Below are 21,031 nucleotides of genomic sequence, written 5' to 3'. Positions count from 1 at the left end.
ACAAGAAAAGATACTGTCTGTGCATGAAATGAATGCTAACAGCATTTTTTTTGTTTTCAGTGATAATGACTTGAGATATGATGGCAAATCTCAATAAAAAGGAACAATTTATAGTGTTTCATAATTCATTTTAAAGAATGTTCTCAGTGCTGATGTCCCTAAACAGAGCACTCACAAACTCACAAACAACAGGCCCCCAGTTTGCACTAGTCCTGGATTAGTGCTAAGAGATATCTATGAAACTATTGCTTTATGTCCTTTCCTACCCTTGAAGGACTTTCCCATCCAATCATTTAATCATTTCATTTCTTTATATGTAAAGTTATTTGTAACACCGGTCAAAATGTTGAATAACTTACCTAATGCACCATCTACAACAGACTGTGTGATCTACAGTCCTGAGTTTCTGTGAACTGCACTGCAATGTTAAATTTCCATGATATTGCAGAAAACTTTTGTTCGTTTAAGCATTTCAATGGAAATATTAGGCTAAAGTACTAATCTGAGGTGGATTTAAACACATTTCCTGTTTGTCCTTTGAAAGTGAAAGAAATAATATTCTGACTTACAATTCTCAAGAACAGACAACAAGATCCCAGTTTTATGTCTTTGTTTTGTTTCTCAGCCTAGGTATGAGGTATATAAACATTAAAGATGAAATGCGTTAATCTTCATCTTTGTTAAAGACTGCTTCATTATTTAGATTAATCCAAGCTATTGTTATTTTTTTACAGTTATAGCTGTTTGTACTTTTCTCATAAACTGTGTTTTCTTGCTCATGTACCACTATGGAGCAGATCTTCTATTGCCAAGAGCGTATTTTCCAGAGAAAGTTGACATAATCTTTCACAAATTTACAAATATACAACATATTTATAACATTAAGCAGGTTCAGTGCAAAGATATACATATAGTACATCACCATAAAAAATCATAAAAAATATGAGAATTGGCATTAGAAATATAACAAGGCAATGTTAAGACAGACCCCCACTCTGTAAGCTATTATAATTTCATATAAAGTTTTTTTTTGGAAAATAATCTAGTTTTGTACAGGCTGCATATAAAAATATATTATGTGCAAAGGCAAGTCTGTCTCTGATGTCTCTGCTGAACAGTTATACGTCACTGTCTTCTTTGACGAGAGTGGCCGTGTCTCTGAAAGTGTCTTCCGTGGGCGTGAAGGCAGATGGTCGGTCTTTCTTTTGAGATTTCTGCGGTGGAGCAAATGGAGAAGGTTCAGAAGCAGCAGCTCCGTCCTCAGGACTGCCCTCCGGCTGATCTTTCTGCATCTGTGGAACCAAGGAAGATGAAAAGACTAAGAAGCTTTGCATGGTAGCATGCTTTTTGAAAATGTTTAGTTAAAATAAAATAATGCTGAAAAGAATTGTTCCAGACTATTCAGATCGGACAGTTCATTATTTCTTTATTTTTAAATTCTAAAACAATTCTATAGGTATTACGAGAGTTGTGAACTCAGCTAGCTCGGTGGGTGCGATAATTCATGTTTCATTGCATTTTGAGCATCAAAAGTTTCACAGCTATTAGGAAAATAAGATATTTTTTTGTAGCTTGTGCACTGACATTGTGAACAGACATGAGAAGAGAATTTCATTCTGCTGATTCACATTTATTATCAACACAGATAATCAACAGGGGATCTACTGTGAAACGTCACAGGTCTCAGTAGTGTGTGACCACATCTGGTAATAGGGCATGAGTATGAGAACAGTGTGAGAAATCACATTGTCCTGCTGGGAAATTACCCAAATACAGCTTTCAACACACTGATGACACAAAAGCATTGTTCTCCAGGAAAGACGAAGGACGAAGACAAACCAGCAATGGCAGGTAACACAACCCATTCACCAGTTCTTTCTTGTGTTTTTTTCTGGATGTTTATCAGGCTTCAAAAAAGCCTGATGCCCAGTGAACCTTCTCACTAATGAGTTGAAGTAGTGCTTTTGCTTTTATGCATACGTACTAACATTATCTTTTAATGCAGCCAAAGTTTCCCCATGTGTATCATGGCCAGTCATGAAGGATTAATCAAAATTATAATCAGGAATACATAGTCAATATTCAAAATATATATGCATTATTTTCTGAAAATGTACATGCATAAACAGTGATAAGTTTCTTTTGATGTTCAGTATATTGATGCTCTCAGCATTCTACTTGTTTTCTGAACTATTATGCTAACAATTGACAGTCTAAATGAACCCAATGAATACTTTGTAGCTTTACATTTCTTTAACTACTTACCTCTGTGTATACAGGATTTTCAAAATTTGTACTTGGTTTCAGCTTTCTCTTGAAGAAAGTCCATTTAGACTCCTATTAAAAAAAATAACAATTTAAAACGAATTAAGTTGAATATTAATGCACCCTTTAACCTTATTCTCCTTAATTCCTTCAGTAAAGAATAGATTTCCACATACAGTACGTCTGTTTATTTGTAAAATACATTTTCACCAGAAACAACTCCCAATAGTATAGGTTGCAAGCCCATTTAGAATGCTTTCAGAGAATTATGAAGCCATGGTGGACATTGCTTGTATTGTTGTATTATGTTTTTTTTATTTGTGTGAAAGGTCATCTAATGGACAAAAGATTGACCAAAAGAAGCATGGAATTCAAGGCTATAGTTTCCCTCTCCCCTGGGCATTCCCTTGTACTGGTGACAAACTGACCACACATTCATCGGTTCATCGGCAGGGAGGGTTGGCGACTCGGCCAGTCTTCCTTTGCTGCCCTTTCACAGATACTTGCCTGTGGTGTCTCTTTGCTGGCCGAAGGACCTTCCACTTCAGCCGCAGGCTGCTCCACATAATAGGTGGGGTTATCAAAGCTTTTTTCAGTCCGCTCAGAGTTCACATTCACCGTAACCTAGCGAAGTCAAAAGAGCCGCCATGTCACCCTGTAATTCACAATTGGCAGTCCACTGAAGCTCAGCAGGTGTGAGCCTGGCCAGTACCTGGATGGGAGACCTTCTGAGAGAAACTAAGGTTGCTGCTGGATGATGAGTTAGTGGGGCCAGCAGGGGGCGCTCACCCTGTGTTCTGTATGGGTCCTAATGCCCCAGTATAGTGACGGGGACACTATACTGTAAAAAGGTGCCATCCTTCAAATAAGACATAAAGCCAAGATCCTGACTGTGGTCATTAATAATCCCATTGCATTTCTCGAAAAGAAAAGGGGTGTAACCCTGGTGTCCTGGCCAAATGTCCCATTGGTCTTTACCAATCATGCCCTCCTAATAATCCCCATCTCTAAACTGGCTTCATCACTCTGTTCTCCTCCCCACTGAGAGCTGGTGTGTGGTGACCGTTCTGGCACACTATGGCTGCCGTCGCATCATTCAGATGGATGCTGCACATTGGTGGTGATGGAGGGGAGTCCCCATTACCTGTAAAGCGCTTAGAGTGGAGTGTCCAGAAAAGCCCTATGTAAGTGTAAGCGATTATTATTATTCAAACAGAGACATATAAAAACGAATGAAAAATATCCCAGGCAGAACGATTCAGGAACAGGTGAGTAGACTGCTGACAGAAGAGAAGCGCTGGGTACCTGGGAGGCATGGATGACCGCAGGATCATTGGGCGCGCCTGCAGCAGTCGCATACAAAGGATTCTCAAACGTGACGGGCTGCTTTCCTGGTTCCACTGCGAAGCTTTCGCTCTGCCAAAGACATGGTACTCAGACATTAGTTATAGTTAATGTACAATTAAATACAGTTAACGAGGCATCTGTAATGACAATATATGCCCACAAAGCATTTTTTCCCATATAAATCATATGATGTTAAACCCTGTGGCATTATCCTCAGCTAAACTCTGAGTGCTAAATCACTCAGGTTTCTAGACAGCCTTGCGCACTCAGTGATCTGTTAATTCCCTCACATTCACACTGAATCCTTCCTAATCCTGTGGATGTCAACTGCAGTAGCACTACTGGTTAAGGCAAACTACATGTCAATGGAGAAATGTGTTTGACTGCTCTACCATCCATTATTTGTGTGTCATCTATTTTCAATGTATTTCAGTATTTTGATGTCTTCCAATGATAGGAACAATAATTACTTTTCTTTGGGTTTTAAGGACTACACTACCCTAAGGGATGCAGTATGTATTGTATACTTTACTGCTTAGTAAAGTGTTGTATACACTATTTATGGCCACATTTCAAAACTATAAGAACAAATACATCAAATACAAAACAAAGCAATGTTGAACAAGTCTACTGTACAAACTTCTCTGTACTAATGGTGTTTTATTCTGCATAGTAGAGAGAAATTGGATTCTTAACTACTGAACCAGTGCAAACCTAGTGAACTGTGCGGTCCATTTACCATCCCTGTTAATTATGTACTTCTAAGTCTATTAGCAGGGGAACAAAAGTCAAATGCGTGGTTTATAGGTCAACCTTTACAGCTCTTTAAAGCTGCTGATTTCGCTGTTATGTGCCAAGCAGATAAGGCCCAAACATCCTGAAAACATCACATTTAATGACTACCATTTGCATAGCTCTGTCGATCACAGAAACTCCTAGCGCCACCGGTGGCCCAAGATCCATTGTGACATCGTCTCCTGAATGGAATGTGACCCCATTGCCATTCTCACCAGACTTCACCAGGCTGCTCAAGCTGTAAAGAACCAAAAACCTTTTTAGAATGAAACACATATCAGTACTGTCATGACATACAGGTATCTGATTGGCTACTGACATTTATATAGGGACAGCAGACAAGCAGAAAAGAAATTATGGATGAAGCCACTCACGGAAGTTGGACAACCTCTGGATACATACAGTATATTGTACACGTATTTACTGTAAGTCAATATACAGTATAAACCAGTACAGAAGTCAGGTTAAAGGTTCTTGACTATATAAGAAGAGGTGGGTAGGCTGGGGGGTAAAATGACAAAATCTTATAATGTGTTTCCTGTTAATTTCCTTCTAGTGAAAAAGAGCAATTTAAGCACTATCTTGCAATCAGATTATTACAGGTCGATATTTTAAAAATAAATTGTGTTGATTTGATTTAGATCCAATACGATATAGGCTCCATCACTGACTAGTTTAAAACATACAAAGAAAGTGGTGTAATTCAAGTTAGTAAACAAAACTAATAAACATCAATAATAATCTGAATTAGTAGAAATTTGCAGCTGTCACTGCAATCATGAATTTGTTCTCAGTAATCTTGGGCACGTTGAGGGCAAAGTGGTTGAAGGTGTTTTTTTTCTAAAATTTGCATACAGTTAACAGTGTTGTGCAAAAGTAAATGTTTGAAAACATGCACAACACAAAATTGGTTAATAAAATCTTCCGTTGCCATAATAGGGAAAGTAGATTACCTAGGGAGTTTGGGCAGGGGTGGAAGAAGCAAGCCAGTCCGTTTGTAATTGAAGAACAGCCCAGCTGCCAAAGCCCCAATAAGCAGGATTATGATCACGGCCAGCAACACAATGACTGTGGGAGAACAAGAAGATGCAATGTTACAGAAGAAAAACATCTCTCTGTTTCATAGTTAGAAAACCTCAAGTCGCTAACATGGTCCTATTAAATAGACAAACACAATGGGAGTGTTTTTATATGTAAGAATACAGTATATTAATCCTCCAGCTGCCTTCTTCGATGGAATTAATTCTTCACGTAGGTTCTCCAGTTGACCTGAGTCCAATTATGTTTTTAATCTTTTTTTTTCAGAAATTATATTGTATACTACTTTCACAAGAATTCCCAGCACTTTTAGTTTTTTAAAAAACATTGCTAAACTAATTATAGCAAGCCAGAACGACACAACCCATGACGTCTCTGAATTGTTTTAAAATAAAGCTGAAGTACCTCTGAATTTGTAGACTTTGATCCACGTGTCTGTGTCATTTTCTATTGGTCAATCTATTGAAAGGTGAAGTATTAAAGTACTGCAATAGTAATAAGCTTTGTAGATCTCAAAGCTTGACCTCCAGTGTAAAAATGTAATAAGTGGTAATGCTCAAGAGGAAGACTTTTCAAACCTGATGTTAAAAGTAACAGCCTACCCTTTTTAAGGGTCTACTGTATGTAACTCCTCTGAATTCAAGAGCAGTCAACAGAAGTCAGACCTCAAAAAGATTTCTACAGTCAACCCTAATCAAAGAACTGACCTCAGAGCTGGATAATGAGGTCAAGAGATAACGGGAATGTGCAGTACAAATTGTTCATCTTGCATTATGCTGCTTGATTATTTGAATATTCGCTTATCACATGAGGAAAAGCTGGTCTTGCCAAGGAAATGATCTTCTGCTAAATACGTTTCACACCCATTCTTCCTCCCACAACCACCTATCAGTCTAGATATACATATCAGCCCCGTCTCCAGATTGTAGCAGGAGACTCCCAGTGTCACATTCTTGATGATAAAGATTTCAACAGCCTTCCCCGCCCAACCCCCTCAAAGGAAAACATCAGCAGCCCCCTGTCTGGGGTTCACATTTTCAGTTGTGGATAAGCGATTTAATTTATAATTTGTTTTTCTTCTTGCGGCCATTTCAGTAAATGCTTTAAAACATTAATTATTCTCATTTCATAACGTGTCTTAAAACATTAATGGAAGTGACACAGTAGTGCAAAACCACAGCTTTAAATAAAATCAGTCCTGAGATCACCTGCCAGTAGCAAAAAAAAAAGGACATTGTAGAAAGCATAGAAAATGCTAAATAAATTTTTCTTATCATTTTTGTCTATTTTGAATATCCAGCACTACACGATAATATTGTCTAAATAACCTTAAAGCTGTCAACAGACAGGAAGAATGAGTTAATCCAAGCAAAAGTGCAGTTTGACATTCTACCTGTTCCTGGAGGGGCTCCTTTCCATGTCCCCTGTTCACAGTAACTTCCACTATAGTAAGAAGCACACCTATAAAGGCAAATAAAAACATTTGCTTCAGTGTGAATATGATTTCCTGCATGCTTTTTACCATCGCCACTTGGAATTATTATCTTCAAAATTGAAATCAAAAACGAAAGGTGAATACTGTAGCTGCAGAAAACATTTCTTTACACCAGTGTTACATTTGCATCCTCCACCAGACCACACTTTGTCTTGGGCATTGAAAACAACTACAATGCTGACATTCAGATAGTGCATACTTTCAGCTCTTTTAACTGTCAATCCCCTGAGCTGATTTAGAGCAGACGTCCCCAATCCTGGTCATGGAGGGTCAGAGTGTCTATACTGTAGGTTTTCAGTCCAGCTGGGTAATTAATTATCTGAATCAGCTCATTATTGTCTTAACTGGAACAGTTAACAGATTCTCCCAGCTCTCCAGGTGCTGCTGCTTTAAAGAGACCTGATACACCTGCAGGGACGCACAACTAGCACCAGGAACAGGGACCCCTGATTTAGAGGAATAAAGGTCGCAACGTCTTGTGATCGATGCCTTGTAGAACAATAGATAAAATAGAAAGAACATATTAATATCAGTTCCAAAATAGTCTCCCAAGGAGGAAAGGAAAATTGAGGGTTAAAACGGCAATTAAGGATGAAGAAAGACATTTTAAGCAACAGAAATAATTAATTGAAATCACAGTCTACTGTCATGTATAATTTGTTCTTTTTATCTGCATTCAGCCTGCAAAGCAAGATACCTTGCTCCTGTTAAGGCAATAATAGATAAGAGCTTAATTAAAATTTGATAAAAAAAAACACAAACGTAGCTTCTACCAACCTTTCAAGATGACATTGCCCACAATGTCTGAATTTTTGAGTAGGTCAGCCAGATGTCTCAATCTATCATAATGCAACTCTAATTACAAAACTAACAGGGCAGGAGCAGCATTAGAGATTATCTGCTGTACACAGATTCAAAAGACATGTCAGGTCACACAGAATGCCTTTGTTGGTTAATTAAACACTCCGAAAGATTGAAAAGGTTTGGGCAATTAAGTATTGTTGCTAGAGAGAAACAAACTAGACTTCATAAAACAACACTACAAATAACAACTCCAAGAGCACTTTTCAAGAAACCCAAAAGATCGTGCAAAAGCACAAACATAAGACACACAGCAGACGAAGAAAAACAATAAAAATCTAAAGCTCATCAAAATGACTTTGTAAAACCAAGAGCAAAACAAAATTATACTCTAAAAGCTTTTTGGAAAAGACAGGTCTGACAGAGTCTCTAATGGGCTTCTCAGATATGGGTTAGCAGTAAAGAATGCTCCATTGCCTTCTATGTCTTTGGCAAAATTACAGGGCAGAAAGCAGCAGATTTCAGCTTCAAAGTCAGAATATACTTATTCAATAAATCCTTAACATCACTTGGAGTTAGACATTTCAGTCCCTTTCAGATGGCCGGTATAAATGTTAACTCCCGTCCAGGGAGCTATTACAATTTATAGAGAAGTTATGTGCGGATGCAGAGTACTTTTAATTGACACACAAGCTGCAGAATTTTGGGCATACTGAAGACCACAGAAGATACCCCATTAAGTAATTTCCCCAGTATAACCTAGATATCCCAGTAGTGTTACAGTAGTCTAATCTTGATGAAGTTGTGGCTAAACTTACTTGCATTTTGGAAGACCATTCTCATCAGTATAGCAAGTTCCACCATTCACACATCTGCATGGAAAGGGCATTGTCAGTGGAGCTTCAATCGCTGTAGAAAATAAAGCCATGAAAAACATTAATTCATTGGATGCCAAGCATAAATCAAACAGATGGCAAAAAAAATGGAAAATGAGAGTATTAGTAATGGAAAGTTTTTGACCTGCATCACATTCATAGGGGTTTCCACTGGCAAACTGTGAGCCTTGCGGACAGGCACAGGTGTAACCACCAGGTCGGAGCAAACACAGGTGACTGCAGACCCCTTTACAGGGATTAGGCACTGAGAGAGGACAGGGATAAATCACAACAGACATGTCATTCTGGAAAATATATATACAGTATATAACCTTATTGTCCATTCAAAAGGTGAAAATTGGTCTTTGGTATCACCAAACAAAACTACAAAAAACAAATAACACTCAACATGTTAAGCATACAGGTTAAACACAAAAGTCCTAGCCATTCAAATCACATAAAAACATCTCATTGTGTACATATTACACTAATCCAATAACATGTAGGAAACAGTCACTTAGCTGTTTTTAGTTTAATATAATAATATACCGATTGCAAGGGATCAAAAGATTTCTTTCTGAATTGTTACAGATGATGTACTGCAAGAAGCAATTAATCCAAGCACTTCGTTACATGAATGGAGAAGAGGGGCTGAATGGCCCATTTTTGTTTGCTATTTTCTTACAAAAAACAATGACACCACGGTGAACCTGTCAATTCACATGACGTCAAAGTAGGTTTTAAATTGAAAGAGTCTATTTTTTAATGTATGCCATTGATGTATTTGATAAGGAACAATAAACAGAGTCAAAAAGGACTACACTGTAAATGTGTACTGTAGGGGGTGTCATTTTCTCACCTGAATGGTTGTATCGATGTTCTTGGTAGATGCGAACTTGAGTCAGCCAAGGATTTATTGTTATCACCTTCACTTTTTCTCCCTTTCCAAATTTATTTGTCTTCCAGACTTCACCTTTTTCCTTTGTTGTCCAATATATGTGTCCCTCAAAGACATCCAGACTGTATGGATTGCCAATGTCTATGTTAAAACAAAAGTGCAACGTACTGTAGTGTTATATAATTGGATTAGATATACCGTATGTTCAGCATTGGGAAGGCTGTTAGTGCTTAAAGGCAAACAACTCAAAATACCACATTTGCACTTGCGCGCTTCAAGTCTGTGTTTGCACCTCAAACACATCACATTTGCAAACATGAGGACTTGAAAAGTCGGTGGCTATGTAAGCTTAAAGTTTCCTCTGTCGTGTCACGAGAGAAACAGAAATCTGGAGAGGAGGGAGAGGGAGTGATTTTCAAGTTATTCTGTTGAGAATTTCATAACAAACTATTCCTGTGTACCTGCCATCCACTGAAGCGAAGGCCTCTCTCACAAAATGTCAAATGTTTTGAAACAGGAGGCAAGCATAATAAAGATTTAAAATGTAAATGACTCATATCAAGGTTATTTAAAAAAAAAGATATTTAAAATGAACCTGGTCTCTTTTTATCTTACCCCCTGATACAATTATCTTCCTGTCAGTTCCATCTGCCTTCATGGATTCAATAATGTTCTCTTTGGAGTCGCTCCAGTAGATCCGGTCTCCATTGAGATAGTCCACAGAGAGGCCAGTGGGCCATCCAAGGTCTTCACCCACCAGGACGTTTCTGTGCTGGCCATCCATCCAGGCACTCTCAATCCTGGGCTCCCTGCCCCAGTCAGTCCAGTACATCACTCTGAGACAAACACAAGAAAGGCCTTTTTACCAGCTGGTGGCAGTCACAGTTAGTTTGCTGTAATTGGTGAATCTGACTGAAACTGTATTTGGTGATGTTTAAACAAGCCGGCCTTCCACCTCCATAGTTAAATCATGAAAACAGAAGACTAAATAATCTGATGGAATACAATCAGGAGTTGGATTTAAAAACACACCCTGCTGTCCCACTGTAGTGTGAAATCAAGTAAACCATGGCAAGGACATGGCTTCCACATAATGCAAATGGACTTAAAAGTTCCAGATATTGAGTATGATCAATTGAAGATGGCCAAAAAAAAACCAATCATCAGCAGACAGAGTCAGTACATATGAAATTCAAGCAGCAGTTTCAAAATATACAAGTTGTTAAATATGTAGAAACCAAAAGGCTGAGCTAAAGAAAGTCAATTAGGCTGGTTTGTTTGCTTTTGTTCTGCAGGGACGTCAGTTGGGAACACCAGTCTGTTGCACAATAATGTGAGCATGTGCAGGGAAATTTAACAAGCCCTAGGGGAAATCAACCAGGATTTAAAGAATGAGAGAGAGCAGCAACGCCTTCATAAGGAACATGCCATTAAGCCAGTTTTTATTTGGGAAAATAAATTCTGCAGATCAAGAAACAGCAGAATTGCTTGCAAAAGATTATTTTTATAGCAGAACTGAGTTTTCCTGTAAATGAAAAACCTCATAATTAAGACTACTTGTGTGAGTTAGTCCAGAACAGACTAACTGGTACTTTAAATTATTCAGTTATCTTGAATTATTCTATGAATTATAGGCTTGCTTTTTTTGAGATTTATATTTCTGTGATAGAACAACAGCATTTTTATCTAAATTTATATTTGTAGGTTAATTTTGGGTTAACATAGCTTGTTTATCTTCAATATCCAAAAAGTAAAAGAAAACCTGGAATTCTACTTTTCCCTGTGTTTTTTACCTTGTTATTCTATATATACATTTAAATTGAAAAATTCAATGCTTGAATAAACAACCTGTTCCTGAAGATCCTGTGTTATTTATTTACAGTTCACAACATGGCATTCCATAGTATATACAGGTGGGTTGGCAGTTTCTATTATATACTAGGTGCTGTTTAAAACCCAACAAATGTTATTGTAGAGTATAATATAATGAAAATAATAATATAATAATAAATTGTCGAGTCTTTTTATTGCGCAAGGGTAGCCAAAACATGGCTCTGGAGAGTGGGCGATGCATTGCATGTTTCTCCTCGTGTTTTTGGCTGTTTTGTGTTGTGGGCTTTTTGTGTTCAGTCTGCTTTTTCTGCGATTATGTATGATTGATAAGTACTAGTGGACACTGGATTTGTATAAGCATTTGATTGCACTTGTGCATATGGCAAATAAACTGAACTCTGAACTCCGGAAGCGGTTTGGATGTATATAATTTCCCTGGCAGAGCTCTGTTCCCTCTGTCAGTCAGTTGAGCAGAGTGCTCACCCAAGTTTTGGGTTGACTACAATGGCAGCAGGCTGGTCCAGGTCTGTGTGAACAAGCCACTTCCTATAACGTCCATCCATCTTTGCCACTTCAATTCTATTGGTCCCTGCATCAGTCCAATAAATGTGTCTGCAATGCAAAAATAACATAAAGTTGATATACATATACATTTAGGAGGCACAGCAATTTACACATTTTTTTCAGCTGGTGTCAAGGCCAGCGTTTGTTCCAAACATTAAAATATACATTTCTAGGTAGACAAATCCTTTAAAAGGCAGAGGCTGCTGAGACTGTACCTTCCAATCCAGTCAACAGCAATCCCATCTGGGTTGGCAATATATCGCAGATTCAGATCCACCTCCTTCACTGGGTTGTTACCATTGTCATTGACGGTGGTCATGTAAGCACGTTTAATAGCTCCAAACTGAGCCCCCTGGCCCCGCACTGTCCAGTACACGATACCTGAAAACACACCAGGTTTTGCATTTTATCACCACCATCTGTCGAGCTTATAAGACAGTATTATATCTAGGGAATCCAATCCTGGATACATTTAACAAGGTCCATATATCTGCTAAAACAATGATTTTTCCATTTAAAAAGTATGAGTTCTCAAAATGGCAGAAAAAGAAAGGATCGCGGTATTGCAGTACCTAATAAAGGGACAACATTGAGAAATTGTGTGTTGTCATTACTTTAAAGCATGGAGAGTTTTCTTTATAAAGAGCAGCTCAGCACAGGCTTTTCCGCAGGCTAGGAGCAGTTTAGGAGAACGTTAGCGTTAGCTTACTGAGGCCATTTCCCTCCGGGTCCCAGTCGTAGTCTAAAGCCTGGATGTGCTCTGCGTTGTCAACAAAGTCCGAGTACTGCTGAGAGGAGAGGTTGAATCTGCGGATTCGCACACTGTCAGGCAGGAGCAGCAGAGGAGGAGTCCCTGTGTGGACAGCACTCATTATAAAAGCGACTTCTTTAAGCTCCTTATCTATGCACCATATAGCACTGAGAGTAAGATGTGCTTTTTCCATGTGAAATAGTTTTAGCAGAGACAATTCAGGAACCTTAAATGCCTTTTTTCCCAAAAAAATTCAAAATACAATTTTCTGGCTTTTTTTTCCTTAATACTCCAAAGCTGTCTTCAAACGTGAGTGTATTTAGCAATGTTTGTGAAAACACTGTGGAATATCTGAAACTGTAAAAATATAAGGTCAGTTTTAAAAAGCAGCTTCTAGACATCTCAGTGGAATATTACAGAAACAAGCCTGCACAAAGATAAAAACTGGTATTATTCACGATTGTTGGATAATCTTACTGCAGTGTGAATAACTGAGTTACTGTGCCACCCTGTTTCTCTGTCACACACCTTCTGCAGCACACTCCTCTCCATACTGTTCACTGACTGATCGGAATCCCTCCAAACAGAAACATTCGTAGCTTCCTTTGGAGTTCTTACAGTCCTGGGGACAGGTGCCATAAATCTCACATTCATTGATATCTGAGGGTAAAAAATGGGAAGAGTCAGTCTTTAAAATTCTGAAGAGAAAGGATGAATGAAAGGGCCATGCATGACATTCACAGAAACATATTCTGTAGTGTAAAACAGAGAGAGTTATGAAATTTTTATGAACCAGAAAGAAACAAGCCTCTGGAAACCAAGTTTTTGATTCCACAAGGTGTCTCCAATGAGTCATAGCATCCTTGATTTTTGATTTTCCTGCAGTGGAGTTAGCTTTGATTCTGAAGGGCACTTCAACAATAGTCAAGGAATCATTAGTCATACATACTGTACTGCAGAAAAGTAACCTTGACTTTTTAACAGATGTCAAACAACAGACACACAGCTGCAAACCTATTAAACTGAAATATATTAAACAGTACTTCAAACACAGTTTTGATGATAGGAATATGGTTTTATCGCCAAAAATCAGGCGCGCACACGCACACACCAGCCGAGGAGTACATCTTGTTTGATGTATCCTGTTATTAGAGCGATGTACTGCTTACCATCACATGAGTTTCTGTCTGTCTCTCTGGGTCCATATCCAGCTCTGCAAGAGCAAATGAACCCTCCTCCTTCTGCCAGATCGGTGCAGTTGTGTTCGCAGATGTTCTCGCTGCAGGAGCGCCCAGTGCCATGGTCTAATCGGGGGTGAAAAACACCAGCATGTCGATCGCAAATATAAGTAAAGGGTCTCAACAGCCCTCTGAGTAGCATGATGGTGTCCCAGGAGAAAATGGCATGACTGCTGTTACTTACTGCAACCGAGCTCATCTGAATGGTCTCCACAGTCGTCGTACTCGTCACACACATAATGCAGTGGGACGCACTGGCCATTGCCGCATTTGTATTCATCTGTCATGCAGGGAGCATGGGTGGGTGCTTTACCTGTATTAACAATAAAACATACACAGTATATTAACCTGAATCCACTTGAACTACTCAATACACTTGATTAGCATTGAACTACTCAATACACTTGATTAGCATTGAGCTACTCAATGCACTCGGTTACCATTGAGGTAATTAATGCTAATCATGCTTGAACTTGGCTATCTTGATCCCAAGTTTCAGAATACTAGCCTGTAAATGTATATGATGAAACTGAATTACACCTGCATCACAAGCACTTTCTTTCCAGATGCCTTCAGTAGTTAACCAGGACCTTAAACAGTGAATGATATGACCACTGATATTGCTGCAGCACGGAGGTAAATTCTAGTCCAGGAAGAATATGTTTTCACCAACTGGATATTTTTAAAATGTCAACCGAAGCCCTTGCTTGTTGGCTGATGGGTAACCTATCCTGTGCAGGCAGAGTGACACTTGTATGTTCAGACTTACAGTGCTCTTCTTTCTCATCAGTTCCATCTCCGCAGTCGTCCACTGAGTTGCAGAGCTCATGGTTGTAGATGCAGCGGTTGTTTTCACACCGGAATCGGACACGTGGGTCGCAAGGGATGTCCACTGGGGAAGAGACAGGATGGGCCCTTGGTCAAATTTCAAAACAACCAAGCAAGACTCAGAAAGTCATTTTATAACTACAAATGTCTGTCCTCTACAGGTATCTTGATTTTTTTCCTTTACCATTTTATTGGAAATAAAATCATGCAGTACAGATACAGATCTCTCTCATTTTTTGTTCTTTGCTTGCACAGGAGAGAGACCATTTTGTAATGCTTTGCAGCCATTTTTTAACTATTCTTAAGGGGAATCATTCATAACTAAATGTTGATTAAAATGATCAGAAGCCACTTAAGAAACCGTCTGAGATCTTGTGAGGTTCCTGATGGGCAGTACAAGAAAGGGTTTCGGCTTTCTTCTTACAGCAGAGGTGCAGCTCTTCATCTGAGTTGTCTCCACAGTCATTGTCTCCATCACATTTCCAGTAGGGCTGGACACACACATGGTTCTTACATTCAAACAGGAACGGAGGGCAGTAAGTGCCATTCGGGTAACGTGTTGCTGTGGAAGAAGCAAACAGAATCTCTTACATTTAAAATACATTTCTGAGGGAGGAGAAAGTAGTGGCAAGTAGCACTAGTAAATACTCCAGTGTCAGTGAGTGTCAGTGAGTGACATTATTATACTTCTAAGTATTATACAAGTGGGTTGTTAGAGCCGAGACTTACGACACGTTGTCTCATCGGAGTAGTCCAGACAGTCGGCATTTCCGTCACATTTGAACCTCTCAGCAATGCAATGACCGCTGGTGCACTGGAAATAACCAGGATGACAGGTCCCCAGCTCTGCAAAACATTTTCATGAGGAGACTGATTACAACATAGAAACAAACATTTTTTCTGAGTTTGCCTGTGCACAAACCAATGCTTTAATGAATTACTTAAAGTGTTAAAAAATGCAAATGCAACTTCAGATTCACGATAAACATTAGAAAATGTTGGGATGATGTAGCTCTGTTGCCCCCATTTGCATCATCGTCACGGTAATCATGATATTACTACTGGGGTGTCTGATGACTGTTATGTAATTTATAGCATTCAATGACTTAGAAGTATTAGAATATGTCCAGTTGTGGTGTTGAGGTAATCAGGTGTTAATAAGAATTTTGTTGAGTTGTTTCAATTTTTGCTAGCTGGTTGAGCTGCTGGTGTCTAGAGACTATGGGTGACTCAGAGACATCAGGTTACAATGCTCCAGCAATAACCCAGAATACATCCCCTCTCTTTCACTGAGCTGTGGCTTTTCTGCAGTGTGATTAAACCTAGTCAACTTGTAATCCTTTCACAAGACCACATCGCCCACAATGCAAGTCTTGGGTCATTGTTTTTCGACGGAAGTAGCAAAGAACACAAAAAGGGGACTCTGAGTGGAGCTCTGATATTCTTGGAGCACAATACTAAAGTGAGCTCCGATGCTGTGTAGATATATCACAACCTTTCAAAAAAACATACACACACAGGGGTGAACATTTTCTAAATGTATGTATGCTCTGTGTGCTGGGTCAAGACTCAATATGCCATCATTAGAAATGTTAATGTTTGCTTTCCTTTCCCCACTTGCCCTCTTCCTTCAGCCCTCACCACAGACAGAGTGCGGGAAAGACTAAACTTACCGCAGTCTCTTTCATCAGAATTGTCCTCACAGTCGTTGTCATGGTCGCACACCCAGCGGTTAGGAATGCAGTGCAGATTGTCACAGCGATACTCGCTTTCTGTACAAGCACGAGGGCCTGAGAGCAAACAAAATAGGAGGCTTAAGGTCTACACACACCAGCCATGACTTAACCGCTTGTGTGACAATGTACTGAATCTGCTGTTACTGTATTTGACGTCTGCAAAGTGAGAACTTCTGTTCTTCTGGAAAAATATTTTCAATTGGAAGGACGAAGTAGGAAATACACATCACAGAAATTTAGCATCACACCACTAGGTAGTTACATCTTTGATAAAGTTTTCCCGTATGTTTATTCCCTCCTTTGTGCCTTTCTCTTCAACATCTATTATTCTGAGGTGCTTAACAAGAATGAATTTAACATCTCACAAACCTTTCTAAGGTATTAATATATTTGTTAAGTTTTAAGAATCCATGGATGAAAACTCTTGTATATGATCGATTCATCATCCATCAAAAACAATACACTGTCTAAAGACAGGTTGTTCTCAAATAAGACTTGTTTAAATTCTCTAGGCAAAGCATGAATGACTCCCTTACTCCCTCGAGTTGAAACACGAAGGACAAGTTGTTTTTCTACAATACTGATAAGCAATAGAATACCGAAAGAAAATAAGTCTTGTTCACATAACACTCAAAATGGAAGCAGATTTTTTTTTGACCAGATTACATTTCTTTTAGGATTTTGCGTACTCTGTAAATCAGGGTTAATTCGAGCCACAACAATAGTTTCCAGTACAATAATACACATGAAAACATACTATGAGCTGCGAATAATACTGTTAAAAGATCATAGTGAGCTAATAACATGATCTGGAGGCATGTATTATAATAAACTGAAGTGAACACAATGCTGATCACTCCAGTTTATTTTTCCTTTGCTCTTCATTCCATTGCCTTTCGATTGCTTCTCCACACTGTGTCAACCCTTGCAATGTGATGTTAGCGCAGCTCGAGCCCCGGGGGCGGATGAGAGGTGTGACAGGCTCCTGATGGGACGTACTGCATCCACGCTCGTCGGACCCGTCGCCGCAGTCGTTGTCTCCATCACACTTCCAGCGCATCGGGATGCACCGGTGATTGTCGCAGCGGAAATCCCCCAGAGGCTCGCACGTCAGCTCCTCTGCAAACAAACAGGCCAAAAACATGCCCAGGGTGAGCAAACGCATCCAAAGCCTGAGGCGACACCGACAGATAACGAGAAAGATGAGTGTTTTCATGAGCCCAGTCTTCTTTATTGTCTCGTTTTCTTGTGCTTTACATTTTCTTCAGGCTATGGATTTGGAATCAGCAACTGCTATTCCGAAAGCACTGACCTGACCAATTTGACAATCCACCCAGCCATTTCCTACCCTCTTTATCCAGTTCAGGGTCGCGGAATTTGACAATCACTCATTCCTGTTTATTTTACACTTATAAAGAGCTGTGGACAAACCCACGATGCTCTGAACATTTGGGGGCATTAACAATTGATAGTGAATGAAGCTGTAAAACATTCAAAACCAACTGATTCCTTAGAATTAAAGGAGACATTAACAGTTGAGGGCATCGCAGATTTGTAAAACATATTGAATGTGTAAATTACAATAGTACTGGATCATATATTCATTCTGATATATCAATCTTGATTGTCTATTAAAATCTAACAGACAAACTGAACAGCATTTTTGTACATGAATAGATGTGGCAGTAATGGACTGTGGTCTAGTGATAAGCCATGGGAGTACAAATCGTGTTGTGCAGATCAGGGAATCAGCACAAAGAGCACAGTGTTCACCTTCCCCTCACACTGCTAATAAATCAGGGCAGCTAGAGGCTGTAAAAGAGGAGTGAAAATGGCCTTCAATCAATAAGAACTCCCCATCACTCCAAACATTATCTTATAATGAAATAGCTCACATTTTAGTATTTTAGCATATCTCCTATGATAAAGAAAGCAAGTAAAAATCATTTGACATTCTTAAAAAAGACAGCTTTATATCAGACCCTTAGTATGTATACATATTTCTGCATGTATATATGTCAGTGTCTTATTCTGATCTCAACTAGCCACTATAGATCTTAATTGGCCATAAATACTTTCTATCAACTTCGAGGGAGAGATGGATACACTCTTGCATTGTTAAAATGAAGGTTACCACAGCCTTGCTCATCGCTGTTGTCACGGCAGTCATCGTATCCGTTGCACACTGACCACAGGGGAACACAGCGGTAATTCGTTTTGCAGTCAAACTCCGTGTGGTTGTCACAGCGATATGCAGGGCCCACTACAACAAGGCAAGAAATTGTTCTGTTGGCTGGTTTACAGCACTGAAATATCAAACCATTTTAGTGATCTAAGTGAAACAAAGAGTACAGGTTCTAGTATAGTGTTCTTATCATTGTATTTGCCACTTATTTAAGAGTTAATAAATCAAGACTTCAAACATACTGTTTACATACCATCAATTAAAAAAGCATTAAAAGGGTTTGGAGCCCAGATGTTATATAACTAACATCTGCCATTACCTCTGGAATACTCTTATGATGTGGTAGTCTTGCTGAGAAAATAAGCTCATAAAAAAATAAGGTCATAAGCCACAACCACAGCACCCCAGACCCCAGGATCGATGGCAGGGCTGTGCAGCGGTAAGGATCGACTATAACCGACAGCGCAATGCTTCTGCCTGCCGGTCACTCACTGCACTCATCGTGCGGCTCGTCGGAGCCGTCGCCGCAGTCGTCGTCCACGTCGCACTTCCAGCTCTGCGGGATGCAGCGGCCGTTGCGGCACTTGAACTGTCCGGGGGGGCAGGTCCTGGCGGCGCAGTGCGCGGCCTCCTCGTCGGAGCCGTCGCCACAGTCGTCCTCGCCGTCACACTGCCAGGCCTCTGGGATGCACTTCCTGTTCTGGCACTGCCACTGGTGGCTCTCGCACTGGTGATTGGCTGCAGGAACAGGGGTCACGGAAAATTACGACCAGTTCGGTCAAGGTTTGGCATGAGACCACTGAAGGGATGGGCCCTTCCTGAGAGCACAGTAAAACTCCAAATATAATCACCCAAGCACAGCCCTGGCCCTCCTCTTGTGTTACCATGAATGTCCAGAAACAAAATACATACAGTATATTTAACCAAACAATGCATCAGAGCATAAATGTAAAAAGCAAAGTCAGAAAAACAGCCAATCGGTCTGTTCACCTGAATTCTACACCATTCAAGTATAACTGACTGAAATATGTTTTTGTACTCTGGACTTTTTACACAACAGCAAGACATTTTGGAAAAGATTTCTTAATAACTCAGCTGAGTAATTAAGAAACCTTGTAACCTTGTCTCAGCTCAGGAATTAAAGTTGCTTTGGAATTGGAAAAAAACAAGCCTCTAAAGCTTTTATTAAGTGTTGAATCTTTTTAGTGAATGCTTTTCCTTTGTTTGCTAAGCTTTAATAATAATAATAATTCCTTACACTTATATAGCACTTTTCTGGACACTCCACTCAGAGCTCTTTACAGGTAATGGGGACTCCTCTCCACCACCACCAATGTGCAGCCCCACCTGGATGATGCAACGGCAGCCATATTGTGCCAGTACACTCATCCCAAATCGAACATCAGTGGGTATTATTAGAAGGCCATGATCGGTAAAGGCCAATGTCCAATGTGAAAACCACGGAGTCAGGACCTTGGTTTTACGTCTCATCAGAAGGACGGCGCCTTTTTACAGTATAGAATCCCCGTCACTATATTGGGGCATTAGGACCCACACAGACCGCAGGGTTAGCGCCTCCTACTGGCCCCTCCTACTAACACCATCTCTGGCAGCAACCTTAGCTTCTCCCAGGAGTCTTCCATCCAGGTACTGACCAGGCTCACACATGCTGAGCTTCAGTGGGTTGTCAGTTGTGAATTGCAGGGTGATATGGCTGCTAGCTTTAGATATTATACTGTATGTAATCTTAAGAATACACGATTACAGTTCAAATGTACTTTGTGTACAAGTGAGGACGTACTGAGCTGGAAAAGGGAAGACAGAAGGTGACTCTAATGGAAAGGAGCACCCACCACACAGGACGGGGTCTTCGTCGGAGCCATCGCTGCAGTCGGGGATTGTGTTGCACAGGAAGTGTGGGCTGGTGCAGTTCCCGTCGTTGCACTGGAACTGTCCCAAGCGACAGTGTCGACTGGGGCACACGGGTGGCTCATCGGACCCGTCCCGGCAGTCCCGCTGCCCGTCGCATTTCCACCAGATGGGAATACACCTGCAAAAACCCTCGCATCTCATGAGCCTGCCACACGATACTCAAGAGCGGGTCAGCGTGCAGCAACAAACACGACACGCTAAGGACACAATTTTGTTTTCACTGCTGTAGACCCAGAATGTATAAACTAGATTCCACCCACAAGAATGTTCAAGAACAGTGTAGGAAACAGAAACAAAAGTACTGGCCATGAAATGACTGAGCAAAACACCAGACTAATTGCAGGAATGGATGCGAACATTAGAATATGATCTCATTAAAGATGTGATATAAGCTAAAAGGAAAGGCAGAGGTTTGACTCCTTTGCAGTGTTTTGACTGTTGACCAGGTTT

At 40.0% G+C, this 21,031-nt stretch overlaps 1 protein-coding gene across 1 annotated transcript in view; it reads right to left on the bottom strand.

Moving 5' to 3' along the window:
* Window positions 1–983: 983 nt before the first annotated feature.
* The window catches only part of lrp2a (low density lipoprotein receptor-related protein 2a), a 77,213-nt gene continuing 57,165 nt past the window's right edge, over window positions 984–21,031 (bottom strand). The window contains exons 55-79 of the mRNA XM_088931298.1: window positions 20,503–20,699; window positions 19,142–19,387; window positions 18,599–18,727; window positions 17,464–17,583; window positions 16,402–16,518; window positions 15,458–15,574; window positions 15,153–15,290; window positions 14,670–14,792; window positions 14,085–14,213; window positions 13,832–13,966; window positions 13,191–13,322; window positions 12,621–12,764; window positions 12,127–12,292; window positions 11,831–11,959; window positions 10,130–10,350; window positions 9,476–9,655; window positions 8,762–8,881; window positions 8,560–8,650; window positions 6,839–6,906; window positions 5,361–5,475; window positions 4,516–4,645; window positions 3,571–3,681; window positions 2,773–2,889; window positions 2,266–2,337; window positions 984–1,292 (exon numbers count right to left, since the gene is read on the bottom strand). Of these exons, the coding sequence (XP_088787424.1) occupies window positions 1,119–1,292; window positions 2,266–2,337; window positions 2,773–2,889; window positions 3,571–3,681; window positions 4,516–4,645; window positions 5,361–5,475; window positions 6,839–6,906; window positions 8,560–8,650; window positions 8,762–8,881; window positions 9,476–9,655; window positions 10,130–10,350; window positions 11,831–11,959; window positions 12,127–12,292; window positions 12,621–12,764; window positions 13,191–13,322; window positions 13,832–13,966; window positions 14,085–14,213; window positions 14,670–14,792; window positions 15,153–15,290; window positions 15,458–15,574; window positions 16,402–16,518; window positions 17,464–17,583; window positions 18,599–18,727; window positions 19,142–19,387; window positions 20,503–20,699 (3,421 nt within the window). The 3' untranslated portion in view covers window positions 984–1,118. The remainder of the gene's footprint in view (window positions 1,293–2,265; window positions 2,338–2,772; window positions 2,890–3,570; window positions 3,682–4,515; window positions 4,646–5,360; window positions 5,476–6,838; window positions 6,907–8,559; window positions 8,651–8,761; window positions 8,882–9,475; window positions 9,656–10,129; window positions 10,351–11,830; window positions 11,960–12,126; window positions 12,293–12,620; window positions 12,765–13,190; window positions 13,323–13,831; window positions 13,967–14,084; window positions 14,214–14,669; window positions 14,793–15,152; window positions 15,291–15,457; window positions 15,575–16,401; window positions 16,519–17,463; window positions 17,584–18,598; window positions 18,728–19,141; window positions 19,388–20,502; window positions 20,700–21,031) is intronic.

The sequence above is a fragment of the Atractosteus spatula genome, chromosome 13 (genome assembly GCF_055471065.1).
Source record: "Atractosteus spatula isolate fAtrSpa1 chromosome 13, fAtrSpa1.hap1, whole genome shotgun sequence".
Classification (NCBI taxonomy): domain Eukaryota; kingdom Metazoa; phylum Chordata; class Actinopteri; order Semionotiformes; family Lepisosteidae; genus Atractosteus; species Atractosteus spatula.
The sequence above is the reverse complement of the archived record's forward strand: the minus strand, read 5'-3'. Positions and strand labels throughout refer to the sequence as shown.